Here is a 14,801-nt window from a genome sequence, read left to right as displayed (position 1 = left end):
TTACCTTCCGCCCCCACAACAGACACCCTGTGAGGTAGATGAAGATATTGGATTTATATCCCGCCCTCCACTCCGAAGAGTCTCAGAGCGGCTCACAATCTCCTTTCCCTTCCCACCCCCCCCACAACAGACACCCTGTGAGGTAGATGAAGATATTGGATTTATATCCCGCCCTCCACTCTGAAGAGTCTCAGAGCGGCTCACAATCTCCTTTCCCTTCCTCCCCCTCAACAGACACCTTGTGAGGTAGATGAAGATATTGGATTTATATACCGCCCTCCACTCCGAAGAGTCTCAGAGCGGCTCACAATCTCCTTTCCCTTCCTCCCCCACAACAGACACCCTGTGAGGTAGATGAAGATATTGGATTTATATCCCGCCCTCCACTCTGAAGAGTCTCAGAGCGGCTCACAATCTCCTTTCCCTTCCTCCCCCACAACAGACACCCTGTGAGGTAGATGAAGATATTGGATTTATATCCCGCCCTCCACTCCGAAGAGTCTCAGAGCGGCTCACAATCTCCTTTCCCTTCCTCCCCCACAACAGACACCCTGTGAGGTAGATGAAGATATTGGATTTATATCCCGCCCTTCACTCCGAAGAGTCTCAGAGCGGCTCACAATCTCCTTTCCCTTCCTCCCCCACAACAGACACCCTGTGAGGTAGATGAAGATATTGGATTTATATCCCGCCCTCCACTCTGAAGAGTCTCAGAGCGGCTCACAATCTCCTTTCCCTTCCTCCCCCACAACAGACACCCTGTGAGGTAGATGAAGATATTGGATTTATATCCCGCCCTCCACTCCAAAGAGTCTCAGAGCGGCTCACAATCTCCAAACTGGCTGTGGGGAGCCCAGACAGCCAAGAGAATGATGTGGTGGTCGATTCTATCAAGTTGCAGCCAATTTATGGTGACCCGGTAGGGCAGGGGTCTGACATGAATGAGACCTGGCCGGGCCGTGTGTGCCATAAAATGTAATGACGGGTAGCAAACATATAAACTTTATAAAGGACACAGACAAACGCAAAGATTTTTTTAAAAGCTTAAACCAAAAACATGCTTAAAACATTAGCCATCATTGGTCTTAAAGGTGCTTTCTTTGTATCTCTCCCATGGAATCCAGGGAACTGGGCAAAGGAAGCTGTGGCTCTTTCCTTCCTTCCCCAGGGGACCGGGGAGGGAGGAGCCTCAGCCAATTGAAGGGAGAGGGGCTTGGCTCTGTAGCTATGCTGTGCGATTGAGAGAGCCTGGCAAAGCAAGCTACCTCCCCCTTCCTCCCCAAGGGAGGTGCCTCAACCAATGGAGAAAATGGAGGCTTTGCTCTGTAGCTCCTGTGATGCAGAAGGAAGCAAAAGAGAGGGAGAAGGAAACAAGATGGCAGCCAGTTGCTCAGCGACCTGATAGGAGCCCTACAGGGGCTTGATTCAGCCCCCGGGCTGCATGTTTGACACTCCTGCCTTAGACAGCCCTGTGTTCAGAGGGAGGATTTGGATGGGAAAACTGCCGGTCCTGGTCCAGGTGGAATGAACAGCAAGGAAGAGAAGCCAGAGACCTTTGGGCAGCTGATAGCAGTGTTCACTTTGGCCTGATTTCGTTAAGGTATGGGAGACAGAAATACTTCTGGTGCAGTGCCCAGGTGTTGTTATTCAGGTGTCTTAAAACCACCTGCCACACCGGCCCCTCCAAACAAACTGAAGAGGGGAGAGCGATGTGGAAGTCCTGCCTCCCTGCAGATTTTCAACCGGGTTTGATACCCCACTCCTCCACTTGCAGCTCCTGGAATGGCCTTGGGTCAGCCATAGCTTTCACAGGAGTTGTCCTTGAAAGGGCAGCTGTTGTGAGATCTCTCTCAGCCGCACCCACCTCACCGGGTGTCTGTGGTGGAGGAAGAAGATAAAGGAGAGTGTAAGCTGCTCTGAGACTCTGATTCAGATCGAAAGGTGGGGTATAAATCTGCAGTCGTCTTCTTCGAAGCTGTCAGAGGTTTGATTTGGCTAACTTCTCCTTCCCTTCTTTTTACCCATGCAAACACAAGCCACGTGTATACCAGTTTTTCCTTTAATTTTGCAGCTTTGGTAGCTAGGGGCCGTCTCCTTTTACAGCAGGAGAAAGCTAGTCCCTCATTTGCTGCATGCCCGAGGCGTCTCCTGAGTATAAATAGACCTCTGTGTTGTGTTTGGCCTGGGGGTGGGGGTGGGGGTGGGAGTGGTTGCTTTTCTCATTGATTTTTAATTATTATTATCACCACCCATAAGCTTTTTTTAATACATGTGGGTTTCCTTGCAAATCGAGATGGGAAGGGTTTTATAAGCACACCTGCTCCTGAGGCATTCCCAAATTCTCACGTCAGCGATATCTGATTTAGCCTGTCAGCACTCGCAGGAATCTTTTCCAGGTTAATGACTATAGTCATAAGAACAGCTCGGGGACGACTCTCATAAACACGAGCGGTAATACCACGTCTGGACTTGAAGCATTTGAGCAAAGTCCGTCAAAGACATTTGTTAGAGTTTCTCTGGCGCCCCAGGGCATGTAGTCCTTGACCCGGTTTCCATGTTGTCCTATAACATAAGAACATAAGAGAAGCCATGTTGGATCAGGCCAATGGCCCATCCAGCCCAACACACTGTGTCACATAAGAGCATAAGAGAAGCCATGTTGGATCAGGCCAATGGCCCATCCAGCCCAACACTCTGTGTCACATAAGAACATAAGAGAAGCCATGTTGGATCAGGCCAATGGCCCATCCAGCCCAACACTCTGTGTCACATAAGAACATAAGAGAAGCCATGTTGGATGAGGCCAATGGCCCCTCCAGTCCAACACTCTGTGTCACATAAGAACATAAGAGAAGCCATGTTGGATCAGGCCAATGGCCCCTCCAGTCCAACACTCTTTGTCACATAAGAACATAAGAGAAGCCATGTTGGATCAGGCCAATGGCTCCTTCAGTCCAACACTCTGTGTCACATAAGAACATAAGAGAAGCCATGTTGGATCAGGCCAATGGCCCATCCAGTCCAACACTCTGTGTCACATAAGAGAAGCCATGTTGGATCAGTCCACTGGCCCCTCCAGTCCAACACTCTGTGTCACATAAGAACAGAAGAGAAGCCATGTTGGATCAGGCCAGTGGCCCCTCCAGACCAACACTCTGTGTCACAGAAGAACATAAGAGAAGCCATGTTGGATCAGGCCAATGGCCCATCCAGTCCAACACTCTGTGTCACATAAGAACATAAGAGAAGCCATGTTGGATCAGGCCAATGGCCCATCCAACACTCTGTGTCACATAAGAACATAAGAGAAGCCATGTTGGATCAGGCCAATGGCCCATCCAGTCCAACACTCTGTGTCACACAGCGGCCAATATATATGTGTGCGTGTACACACACATATACATACACACACACACATATATATATATACACTGCGGCTAATAGCCAATAAGAACATAAGCGAAGCCATGTTGGTGTCTTGTGTATTTTTCGTCTTCTGTGGTGTCAAATGAACAAAGTAGGAGTCAATTTCACCTCTAAGACCAACTTAGTTTTATTCAGAACGGAAGCTTTCGTGTGCTCCAAGCACACTTCATCAGATGAGGAATCAGATAGTGGGCAGAGCTACATAGAACTGGTAGGCAGTGGTTTAGAATGCAAAATGGTATAAATTTAAGATCCAATGACAGAATAGTAAAATTAACAAATTGAGTAAACCTTTGATCTGGGTAGCATGAGCATGCGAAAGCAATAGAACAGTAATATGTCAAAATGTGATGTCTGTTAATAACTCTATTGTATAAGGGCCGAAAAGAGGGCAGTGAACATATGAAGCTGCCTTCTACTGAATCAGACCTTCGGTCCATCAAAGTCAGCCTTGTCTTCTCAGACCGGCAGCGGCTCTCCAGGGTCTCAAGCTGAGGTTTTTCACACCTATTTGCCTGGGCATTACTTTCTCAGAAGTTGTTTCCATCCAACTGATTTACCTTTTAACATGTAACGTGCATATGGTTTGCTGTTAGAAGAAAAAATACATTAAAATATAGTGGAAGGTGGGTTTAGTAAACGTAAGGAGATAAGCAGCCGACATCCCTATTTGAGTATGTCAGTATAGCTAAAAGAGAAATACAGTACATTGGACAGTGATGTTTTTGTCCTCCTAATTTACTATTTCACATGGAAACATCATTCTAGTTTGCCATCAGAAAAAAAGAACACGACAAAAATATATGTCAAATGTCTGTTTTTTCCCTTTACTCCTTTTTCAGAACATTGAGTCACGGCTGAAAGTGTCCTTGCCCAGCGATCTTGGCGCAGCGCTGACCGACGGGGTGGTGCTCTGTCATTTAGCCAATCACGTGAGGCCTCGCTCCGTTCCTAGTATTCACGTCCCCTCGCCAGCTGTTGTAAGTATCCAGTGGGTCGCTTTTGGGGGGGGGGGGATCTTCAGCTATTTATTTATTCCACACTTGCTGTTCCATCTTCAAGGCCCTCGGTGGCTTACAAAACACCGAATTTGATATAGAAGGAACTTTAAAATGATCAGTACAGGTGACAGCATGAAATGACAGAACAATGAAACCTAACAATACACAACAAGGGTTGCCAAGTTCCAGGTAGGAGCGAGGGATCCTCCGCCCTTTTGATCTCATACTGGAGATATTGGATTTATATCCCGCCCTCCACTCCGAAGAGTCTCAGAGTGGCTCACAATCTCCTTTAACTTCCTCCCCCATAACAGATACTCTGGGAGATGGGTGGGGCTGGAGGGCCAGTTTGGTGTAGTGGTTAAGTGTGCGGACTCTTATCTGGGAGAACTGGGTTTTATTCCCCACTCCTCCACTTGCACCTGCTAGCATGGCCTTGGGTCAGCCATAGCTCTGGCAGAGGTTGTCCTTGAAAGGGCAGCTGCTGTGAGAGCCCTCTCAGCCCCACCCATCTCACAGGGTGTCTGTTGTGGGGGAGGAAGGTAAAGGAGATTGTGAGCCGCTCTGAGACTCTTCGGAGTGGAGAGCGGGATATAAATCCAATATCTTCATCTACCTCACAGGGTGTCTGTTGTGGGGGAGGAAGGGAAAGGAGATTGTGAGCCACTCTGAGACTCTTTGGAGTGGAGGGCAGGATATAAATCCAATAACTTCATCTACCTCACAGGGTGTCTGTTGTGGGGGAGGAAGGGAAAGGAGATTGTGAGCCGTTCTGAGACTCTTCGGAGTGTAGGGCGGGACATAAATCCAATATCTTCTTCTTCTTCCTCACCCCCCACCACCACTTGAAATGGCGGTAGGATGATGTAGTTATTTGTTTTTGTAAACATAGCCTTGTGTTCTCACTGGAAGATCTTCTTCGTGGTCTCTGTGCATTCACACATATGGGTAATCCGCAGGATTGGCCCCGACCTCGGAGAGTTCAAAGCAATCTTGATCGTAGATCTGGCGCGCCTCCCGCTTGTCCTGGGAGGAGTCAGCTACTGCGCATGCCTGGAGAAGGGGGAGGTGCTTAGCCACTCAGTTTCTTCCTTACCGCCGACCGGATCGCACCTTCCTCGTTGATCTCCAACTTCTTCATTGCAATCTCTACAACTACCTTCTCTTCAACCTCAACTCTTCATCTTCTACTTCTACCTGGTATCGTATAAAAAAAAAAAAAAAAAAAAAAAAAGGCCTTTTCTTACTATCTCTTCGGGACTTTTCCCCTCCCCCCCCCCCTCCTTGGGCGGATGGAAGGAAGGGACAAGATAATCTTTAAACGCTGCACCAGCTGCTCATCCAAAATCCCCTCATCCGACGGTCACTCTCTGTGCTTGTTCTGCCTTGGAGAGGCCCACCGTCCAGACTCCTGCGTGCACTGCAGCCAATTTGGCAAACAGGCCCGCAAGAACCGCGCCGCGAGACTCAGGAGCCACCTCATGGAAACCACACTCCGACCGGCCATGCCGCATGGCGGACAAAAACAACCCGCGCCATCTTCCCCACACCTCGTGGGAGAGACGCAGTCGGCAGCTTCCGTGGCACAGAGTCCCAGTAAGCCTAAGACCGGCAAGCACTCCAAGAAGTCGGACGACCCCAAGAAGCGCCGCCGTTCCGATTCCGCCCACTCGGACCCGACGGGTAGCGTGAGCTCCAAGAAGCACAAGACCCGACCTCTCGACTCGGTCTCGAACCCGACCACCAAGCCGAAGACCCCGAACCCGAGCGCCACTGCCTCCGGATCGCTGCCGAAGACTCCGACATCGAAGTCGACAGCAACACCATCAATCACTCCATTGGAAATCATCCGCATTTCATCCAAGTCACCGTCCATTCCGAATTCCCCACCAGACCAACTGCTGGATACGCACTCTACCGCATCCGTTGGGATCCTCGACCCATCTAAATTCATAGATCTCTCGCACCCTGTAGACGCCCACGCGCTCACCAGAGAACCCTCGACCCCGAGAGTCCTCCCGACCAGACCGCGGTCTCGCAGTCGCAGACGCACCAGATCCCGCAGTCGCCGGCACACCAGGTCGCGCAGTCGCCGTCACACCAGGTCTCGCAGCCGCCGCCGCACCAGGTCCCGCAGTCGCCGCCGCACCAGGTCCCGCAGCCGCCGTCGCTCCCGCAGCCACCGCAGGGGGAGACACTACTACTACTCTCCATCGAGATCCAGGTCTCCATCCCCACGGAACCGAAGACGGCACCGACGATCACCATCCTACGATCGACATTACCACAGCTACCAAGAGTCTCCTCGCGACCGAGATCGCTCACACAGACTCCATTCCGCATCGGTCGAACCGCTTCACCATGACGACCTTACGAATCTCGGCGCCGAACCGAAACTCCCGCCGCCACTCGAGTCCTTACACACGGCTCCCAAGACAACGCCCCAGCCCGACCTGCACCAGGGAACCGACGACGGATCCGAGGAGGAACTCTCCGACTCCGACCACTCTTCGGGTTCGGACCTACAATCCCCAGAATCCGACATAGCCAAGCCAGCAGACCTATCGCCGTCCGAGGGCCCGAAATCCTACCTCGACCTCGTGGCAAACATGGCAAGTTCGCTGAACCTGAAGCTCAATACGGACGCCCCCAGAGTCTCGGACGTCGTATTCGATCTGGTGCATGCGGATCTTCCATCCAGCTCATCTCTTCCCATGCTCCCCGTCCTCCTAGAAACACTCAGAGAAGCATGGGACAAACCGGCATCAGTACCGCCGACATCCAAGAAGGTCGAAGCCCTCTACAAGATACATGCACCTGAATCCAAGTTCCTATTCACTCACCCGGCTCCGAACTCGATCATCGTGCATTCGTCTTCGAAATCGAAGCAGACTAGGCACCCGGTACCACCAGAACGAGAGGGCAAGAAACTCGACACGATCGGGAGAAAGATCTACGCCCTCACTACAGCCACAACCAAAATCCTCAACTACATGGCATGCTTTTCCGCATACACCCACAACCTGACCACTTCCCTCGGCGCACTGGTACCATCCCTACCCGAGGCGTCCCAGAAGTCAGCCGCCACTACCCTGCAAGAGATCGCCAGAGTGAGCAAACAGCAAATCAACACTGCACGGCACGCTGCACAGTGTTCTTCCAAAACCTTGGCCTCAGCCATAGCACTCCGTAGACACGCGTGGCTCAGATCCTCCTCCCTCCAACCAGACATCAAATACAAGGTGGAAGACCTGCCCTTTGATGGCCTCGGCCTGTTCAGCTCATCTACAGATGACATCCTCACGTCAGTAGACGATGGCAGGAAGAGGGCGAAACGTCTGGGAGTTTCCCAACCTCTGACACAATCCAACCGACAAAGGAACTGGAGGTCCAGCCAATACAAAGGGGCCAGATCCCCACGACAACAGGATTCATGGAAGCGCAAACCACCACAGTCCAAGCCTTCCTTTCAGCACAGACGCCAAACAACCAAGAAACCTCCAACCACATCCAAACCATCTCTCTGACCTCCCTGCCCCGAGCCGTCCAGTCCCCCTTCATCAGCCAAACCCATCAACACGACTACAACCGTTCTACACTGCCTGGAGGACCATAACATCAGACGCCTGGGTCCTCACCATCATTCAAAGAGGCTACCTGATAGAGTTTACATCCACTCCAAGGCACCACCGATTCCTCACCACACCCCCGTCCGCACCCCTGCAGACAGAAATTGCGTCTCTGCTGGACAAGGGCGCGATAGAACCAGTCCCACCCCAATACCATCGCACCGGCTTCTACTCCCGGTACTTCCTGGTACCAAAAAGGGACGGAGGACTCCGACCCATCCTCGACCTCCGCAAACTCAACCTACACATAATCTACAAGAAATTCCGTATGGTCACGCTTCAGGCAATCCTTCCGCTCATCCCAGAACGAGCATGGATGGCGTCCATAGACCTCCAGGATGCCTACTTCCACATAACAATCAATCATCATCACAGAAGATTCCTAAGGTTCGCCGTAGGGAGGCAGCACTTCCAGTTCTGCTCCCTCCCCTTCGGCCTCTCCACAGCACCAAGGGTCTTCACCAAGTGCATGGCAGTAGTAGCAGCCACATTACGCCAGCAACAGATATCAATCTTCCCGTACATAGACGACTGGCTGATCGTCGCCCATTCCAGGGAGCAACTACAACTGGACGTCTCGACCACCCTCTCCACCCTGGCCACCCTAGGCCTCCGAGTCAACCTCTCAAAATCCAAACTAATCCCTACCCAGAGGATTCAGTTCATAGGGGCGGACATCTCCACGCTCTCGCAAACGGCTTCCCTACCTCAGGACAGAGCACTCGCCATACTGTCAATGGCCAACACTATCATCGCCCAGCGCTCCCAAACAGCGCTCACCTTCCAAAGAATGCTAGGCCTCATGGCAGCAACCACAGCAGTTCTGCGGTTTGCGAAGCTGCACATGCGCCCCCTTCAAATGTGGTTCGTAAGGACTTTTCGCCCCCACACACAACATCAATCCACACTACTCACCCTCCCACCGCACATTGTGCCATCCCTCAAATGGTGGACCAAGCAACATCACCTCTTCAAGGGCATGCCATTCAAACAGACACCGCCCTCGGTGATCGTAACCACAGATGCATCCAAGTGGGGATGGGGAGCCCACTTAGAGGACCTCACGGTGCAGGGCCAATGGACAGACTACGAACGCTCTCTCCACATAAATTGCCTGGAGCTCATCGCAGTGCACAAGGCCCTGCGGTCTTTCCTCCCGTCGCTAAAGAACCAGCACGTCCAGGTCACCTCCGACAACATCGCCACAGTCTTTTACATCAACAGGCAGGGCGGCACCGCCTCCGTCAGACTCTGCAGGAGAGCCCTCGCACTGTGGCATTGGAGCATAAGCCAGGGCATCTTCCTCACGGCCGTGCACCTACCAGGGACCGACAACACCCAGGCAGACGCCCTGAGTCGCCACTCGACCAACAACCACGAGTGGTCCATCAACAGTCGATACATCCGACAGATCTTCAACGTCTTCGGACAACCGAAGATAGATGTATTTGCTTCACCATCAAATGCCCAATGCACCCGCTTCTACATGAGAGGTCCCCCATCCCACCTCTCCAGGGGGGATGCCTTCCTACAAACTTGGAACGGAACACTGCACTACCTCTTTCCCCCCATCCCACTTATCACCAGAGTTCTACAGAAGATTCAGGTAGACCACACAAACTGCATCCTCATAACTCCATGGTGGCCGCGCCAACCCTGGTTTACGACCGTGCTGCTCCTGTCCAACAATACCTTCGTCCAGCTCCCTCAAACACGGGATCTCCTCTCCCAACAGGACGGCAGGGTCCTTCACCACAACCCGGCGTCACTCAAGCTAACAGCCTGGAGAATCAATTTCTAGATTTCCCCCCAGAGGTCCGTCACGTCCTAGTGAATTCCAGAAAACCATCTACTAGGAAATCCTATCTACTTAAGTGGAAACGCTTCTCACACTATGCCTCACAACACAACTTCGACCCCAACTATGCCACCATACCTCAGGTACTAACTTACACCTTAACGCTCTCTAGAGCGGGTCTGTCGTATTCCTCCCTGAAGGTACATCTGGCAGCCATCTCTGCTTTCCACCCCCGCATCGATGGCACAACGGTTTTTTCTCACCATGCGACTAGAGCCTTCCTCAAGGGCATCATTCGCCTTCACCCACCAATCAAACAAGTTCTACCCACCTGGAGCCTATCTCTAGTCCTGAGCCAACTCATGAAACCGCCCTTCGAACCCATGGCTTCCATTCCACTGCACCTGCTGTCATGGAAGACGGCATTACTTACGGCCCTCACCACAGGTAAGAGGGCCAGTGACATCTGCGCATTCAGAGCAGACCCACCGTATACGACATTTCATAACAGTACGGTGGTCCTCCGACCTGACCCGACCTTTCTTCCCAAGGTCGTCTCTCCCTTCCATCTGGGAAGACAGTCCATTATACCAGCCTTCTTCCAGCACCCCGCGGACGCGGGACAAAGGGCACTCCACAACTTGGATGCACGGAGAGCCCTAGCCTTCTACATAGATAGAACCCGCCAAATCCGTAAAGACCCCAGACTCTTTATCACTTACGCTACCCATAATCAGGGCAGCAGAATATCTACCCAGAGACTCTCCAAATGGATTGTTGCTGCCATCGAACTCTGCTACCAGCTGGCAAAACAACCAATCCCTCAACATATACGAGCCCACTCAACCAGAGCCGTGGCCACCTCGTCCGCCTTCATGAAAGGCATACCTATAGAGGACATCTGCGCCGCAGCCGTCTGGTCCTCTACATCTACCTTCGCCTCGCACTACGCCCTCGACGTTCGTGCCCGGCGAGACGCCTCCTTCGGACAAGCGGTGCTACGATCGATCTTCGACTAACCACCGTGAGTAACACTATCATTATGTTACACTCTAATCCTACCTTTTCTTACAGATCCAGCACCCACCTCCGAAGAAATGGCTCGCTAATCACCCATATGTGTGAATGCACAGAGACCACGAAGAAGATGGACAGGTTTCTTACCTGTAACTGGTGATCTTCGAGTGGTCATCTGTGCAATCACACAGACCCACCCAGCCTTCCCCGCTGCTGGAAGTTAGTTAGCACAGTTATTTCCACCTACCCGGCGGCGGGAAGAAACTGAGTGGCTAAGCACCTCCCCCTTCTCCAGGCATGCGCAGTAGCTGACTCCTCCCAGGACAAGCGGGAGGCGCGCCAGATCTACGATCAAGATTGCTTTGAACTCTCCGAGGTCGGGGCCAATCCTGCGGATTACCCATATGTGTGATTGCACAGATGACCACTCGAAGATCACCAGTTACAGGTAAGAAACCTGTCCTTCTTACAGGAAGTGACAAAGGGTGACTCTAGGAATCACTGAAAACTCTATGGTAAAACAAGTGACTCCTAGAGCTACCATTCATCACTTCTGCTAAGAATTTCCGCTAACTACAAGCATATACAATTTTTTAAAAAACTCATGCCATGCTGTTCCCTGCCGGACTTCCCTCCTTTTGCCACCCACTACATTCTGGGACTTCACAAAGTGCATTACTTTTGAAAACAAGGTGCCACTGCAAAGAAGGACCTGGTCTTTGAGGCTGCCCGCCAGGGCAATAGGCAGGATTTTATAAGTGGGGGGGAGCTTTTTAAAAAGTCAGGGGGCACCCTTTCCCACCCACTGTGGGGCTTGCTGCTTCTCAAAAGCTTTCTGGGGTCGGGGGCAAAAGCCGGAGGTTCTGAAGTGGCCAAGCCGAGGCAGCTGACCCTAAAACCTTTGGAGACAGGAAGGGACTGTGCCTTGTGTGCCGGGGGTGAGATTTCCTTCCACCTCCCTCTCCCCCCCACCCCCAGGCACTTTGAGCCAGCAGCTCCATCCATTCCCCGCCCCTCCCCCTTAGCCCATTCCACCTAGCTTCCTCTGCCTCTCTCCTCTCCGGCTGCTGTTTTTGCTGCTGCACTGCACTGTGGCTTTCTCAGTTCCCTTGGTTCCGGCTGCAGCTGCTGCTTCACTGTCTAAGCCACGGCAAAAGAAAAACAGGCTGTGCCCCAGAGGGCCCCCTGGAAGTCAGTGGCAGTGCCCCCACAAGCCCCCCTGTGGCTATGGGCTTGATACCCGCTGAACTTCTGAGTTGAAGCAGGATTCCCCCCGGGCAAAAAAAACAAACAAAGATGGAATGATATCAGTGTGCAGTGAGATTCATATGGGAAGAAGCGCTCTCTCAAATTCCTTGTCTTCAGGCTTTGGGGCCTTGAGCGAAGCCAGAAAACTCACGGGGCTCTTCACTAACCTAGATCAGAACGGGCATGCATTCCCCTTCCTTCACCCAAGTCTGATCGGCTAGTGGGAACCTGTTGGAGGTTTTTCTTTCCTCTTGCTGAGCATACCTTGATTCGCTTGCCCCGGCCTCGATTCGTTGGCCACCCAGATGACTTTGCAGCGCGCCAGCATCTGTGAGTGCTACGCTGGAGTCCAGTCTGTGCAGATTAATCTAACGTCTCATTTTGTGGGCAGAAACCGGGCAAAAGGGATGTCTGGTCCCCTCTCCGTCACTGGCTGTCTTGTATAGACAGTCTAGAGAATCCCTGCGATCAGGCCTTGCATTCAGCAGGAGCTCACAGGAGCACAGCTCCTGAACCTTTCTGAGGGTTCCCCCTCCTCCCTCCCACCTACCTTGTCCATTGAATAGGAGGTTCAGCTGCATAACAATCTCTGGATTAGGAGAGCGGGTGGGCAGCCAGCCACCAGGGGCTTTGCCACGTCCCCAGCAGCCCTCATTAACCTCTGCAGAGGCCCACACCACCCTTTCTCCACTTCTTATGTGATTTTGGGTGGCAGGCGGCTTGCTGGCCTTTTGACTGGAGGGGGGCAGCCCAGGAGAGCTCCAGGCGAGCGAGGTCTGCTTGGGCTGGCTGGATCTCTAGCCAGCCCAAGCAGGCCTCGCTCACCCGGGGCTCTCCTTTCTTGCATCAGGTTGCTTTTGGCTGGGGGGGTGGCCCAGGAGAGCTTCAGGTGAGCGAGGCCTGCTTGTGCTGGCTGGATCTCTAGCCAGCCCAAGCAGGCCTCGCTCACCCGGGGCTCTCCTTTCTTGCATCAGGTTGCTTTTGGCTGGGGGGGTGGCCCAGGTGAGCTTCAGGTGAGCGAGGCCTGCTTGTGCTGGCTGGATCTCTAGCCAGCCCAAGCAGGCCTCGCTTACCCGGGGCTCTCCTTTCTTGCATCAGGTTGCTTTTGGCTGGGGGGGTGGCCCAGGAGAGCTTCAGGTGAGCGAGGCCTGCTTGGGCTGGCTGGATCTCTAGCCAGCCCAAGCAGGCCTCGCTCACCCGGGGCTCTCCTTTCTTGCATCAGGTTGCTTTTGGCTGGGGGGGGGAGTGGCATATGCTAATGAATTATGCTAATAAGCTTCACCAGATATTTTTCTACAAAACGACCCTTGCCTGTGATCTTTCCTCAGGCTCGGGCACTCCCTTTTATTTAAAAAGTTTTTATCCGCTTTCTCTTAATCACTGGGGGGAAAAAGAACAAGAAAAATTGCTAATAGACTGGATTGGTTTATGCGTGCGTAGAACCCAAGAAATACAAGCCGTATTTCAGTATCTAGCAATGGGGGGGGGGGCATGATGGGAACTTCCTCAGGATCCCCTGACACGCAGCAAACAAAGTATTGCTGCTCTGTGAGAACCTCCAAGGCTTTTTGCAACTTCCTTTGTCATGCAAACACTCCATGTAAATCCAGAGTATCGGATTAGTTTGCCCGCTTTTGACTGTACAGGTGACTGTTGGGTGGGGGTGAGAAGTAATGGGAAATGAATATAAAGTAAATGCAAAACTAGAGGAGAGGAGGGTGGGGAAGGGACACCCAAGCAATTTGTGACTTGCTGGTGCCTCAGGGGTTGAGGGTCCCAGCCACCCGCTGGATTCTCTGTTTTGTTGCTGCTTTTACGTCTTCTGGGTTTAAGAATCCTGGGGGGTCCTTCTTTTTTCTTTTCCACAGCCTAAACTAACGATGGCAAAGTGTAGGCGGAACGTGGAAAATTTCCTGGAAGCTTGCCGAAAGATCGGCGTGCCTCAGGTAAGGGGTGGGGGGGGGCGGGAAGCGTTGTGGGTTTTCAACATATTTTGGATGATGATCAGAATGTTTGCAAACCTTCCTGGAGGCTGACATTTAGTAGAAACAGACCAGCGTGTAGGCTGTGTTTGCTATACTGAGTATCGCAGTGGAATATGGTGTCTAGGAAAGGGGGGCTGCCCCATCTCCCAGTGTCATGGGCACACAACGATCTGGCATCCAGAGTGTTTGCATTTTTAAAAAATGGGCACAAAGGGATAAACAAAACAGGAAATGAAACGATACCCTTCCTGTTCTGTTTCAGGGAGAATGGCCTATTCCCGTTCACAGTCTTTGCTCGTTGTGTTAAAACGCAGCTTTGGTTTTCCTGGTAACTTCTGCTGCCCAAAGAATCTCTCCTAGAAGCCCACCCGGTGATGCTATCTAGGATAAAGCCGGTTTCAGCTAATAGCAGCTTCTAAGCACACAAAGTCCGTTGCTGATCTGATACCACAAAGTGGGTGAGAGAGCCACTTTTAACATCATGACGTTTATTCACGGGAGGTGAATGCCCATGATGAAAATCCTAATATGCGAATGGTCCGTCTCCATATCTTCCGAGCCATTCGTTGGGGGTCTTAACCGCAGAGCGAAGCATGGGATTTGCATGGCCGTCCTCCCAAGCAGAAATTGTAACAAGACCCCTGAAAAGACGCACGTGAGAATCTGAAATGGAAGACTCTGGGTATTTGGCTTCCAA

General features: G+C 52.0%; 1 protein-coding gene across 3 annotated transcripts in view; it reads left to right on the top strand.

Annotated features, from left to right (window-relative positions):
* Positions 1-14,801, top strand: part of LRCH3 (leucine rich repeats and calponin homology domain containing 3) — a 219,112-nt gene that overhangs the window by 183,733 nt on the left and 20,578 nt on the right. For all 3 annotated transcript variants that reach the window (XM_060242835.1, XM_060242833.1, XM_060242834.1), the window contains 2 exons: positions 4,269-4,406; positions 13,988-14,065. In XM_060242835.1, coding sequence (XP_060098818.1) covers positions 4,269-4,406; positions 13,988-14,065 — 216 coding nt within the window. The remainder of the gene's footprint in view (positions 1-4,268; positions 4,407-13,987; positions 14,066-14,801) is intronic.

Source organism: Heteronotia binoei, chromosome 6 (assembly GCF_032191835.1).
Source record: "Heteronotia binoei isolate CCM8104 ecotype False Entrance Well chromosome 6, APGP_CSIRO_Hbin_v1, whole genome shotgun sequence".
NCBI lineage: Eukaryota > Metazoa > Chordata > Lepidosauria > Squamata > Gekkonidae > Heteronotia > Heteronotia binoei.
This window is presented reverse-complemented; position numbering and strand designations above follow the sequence as displayed.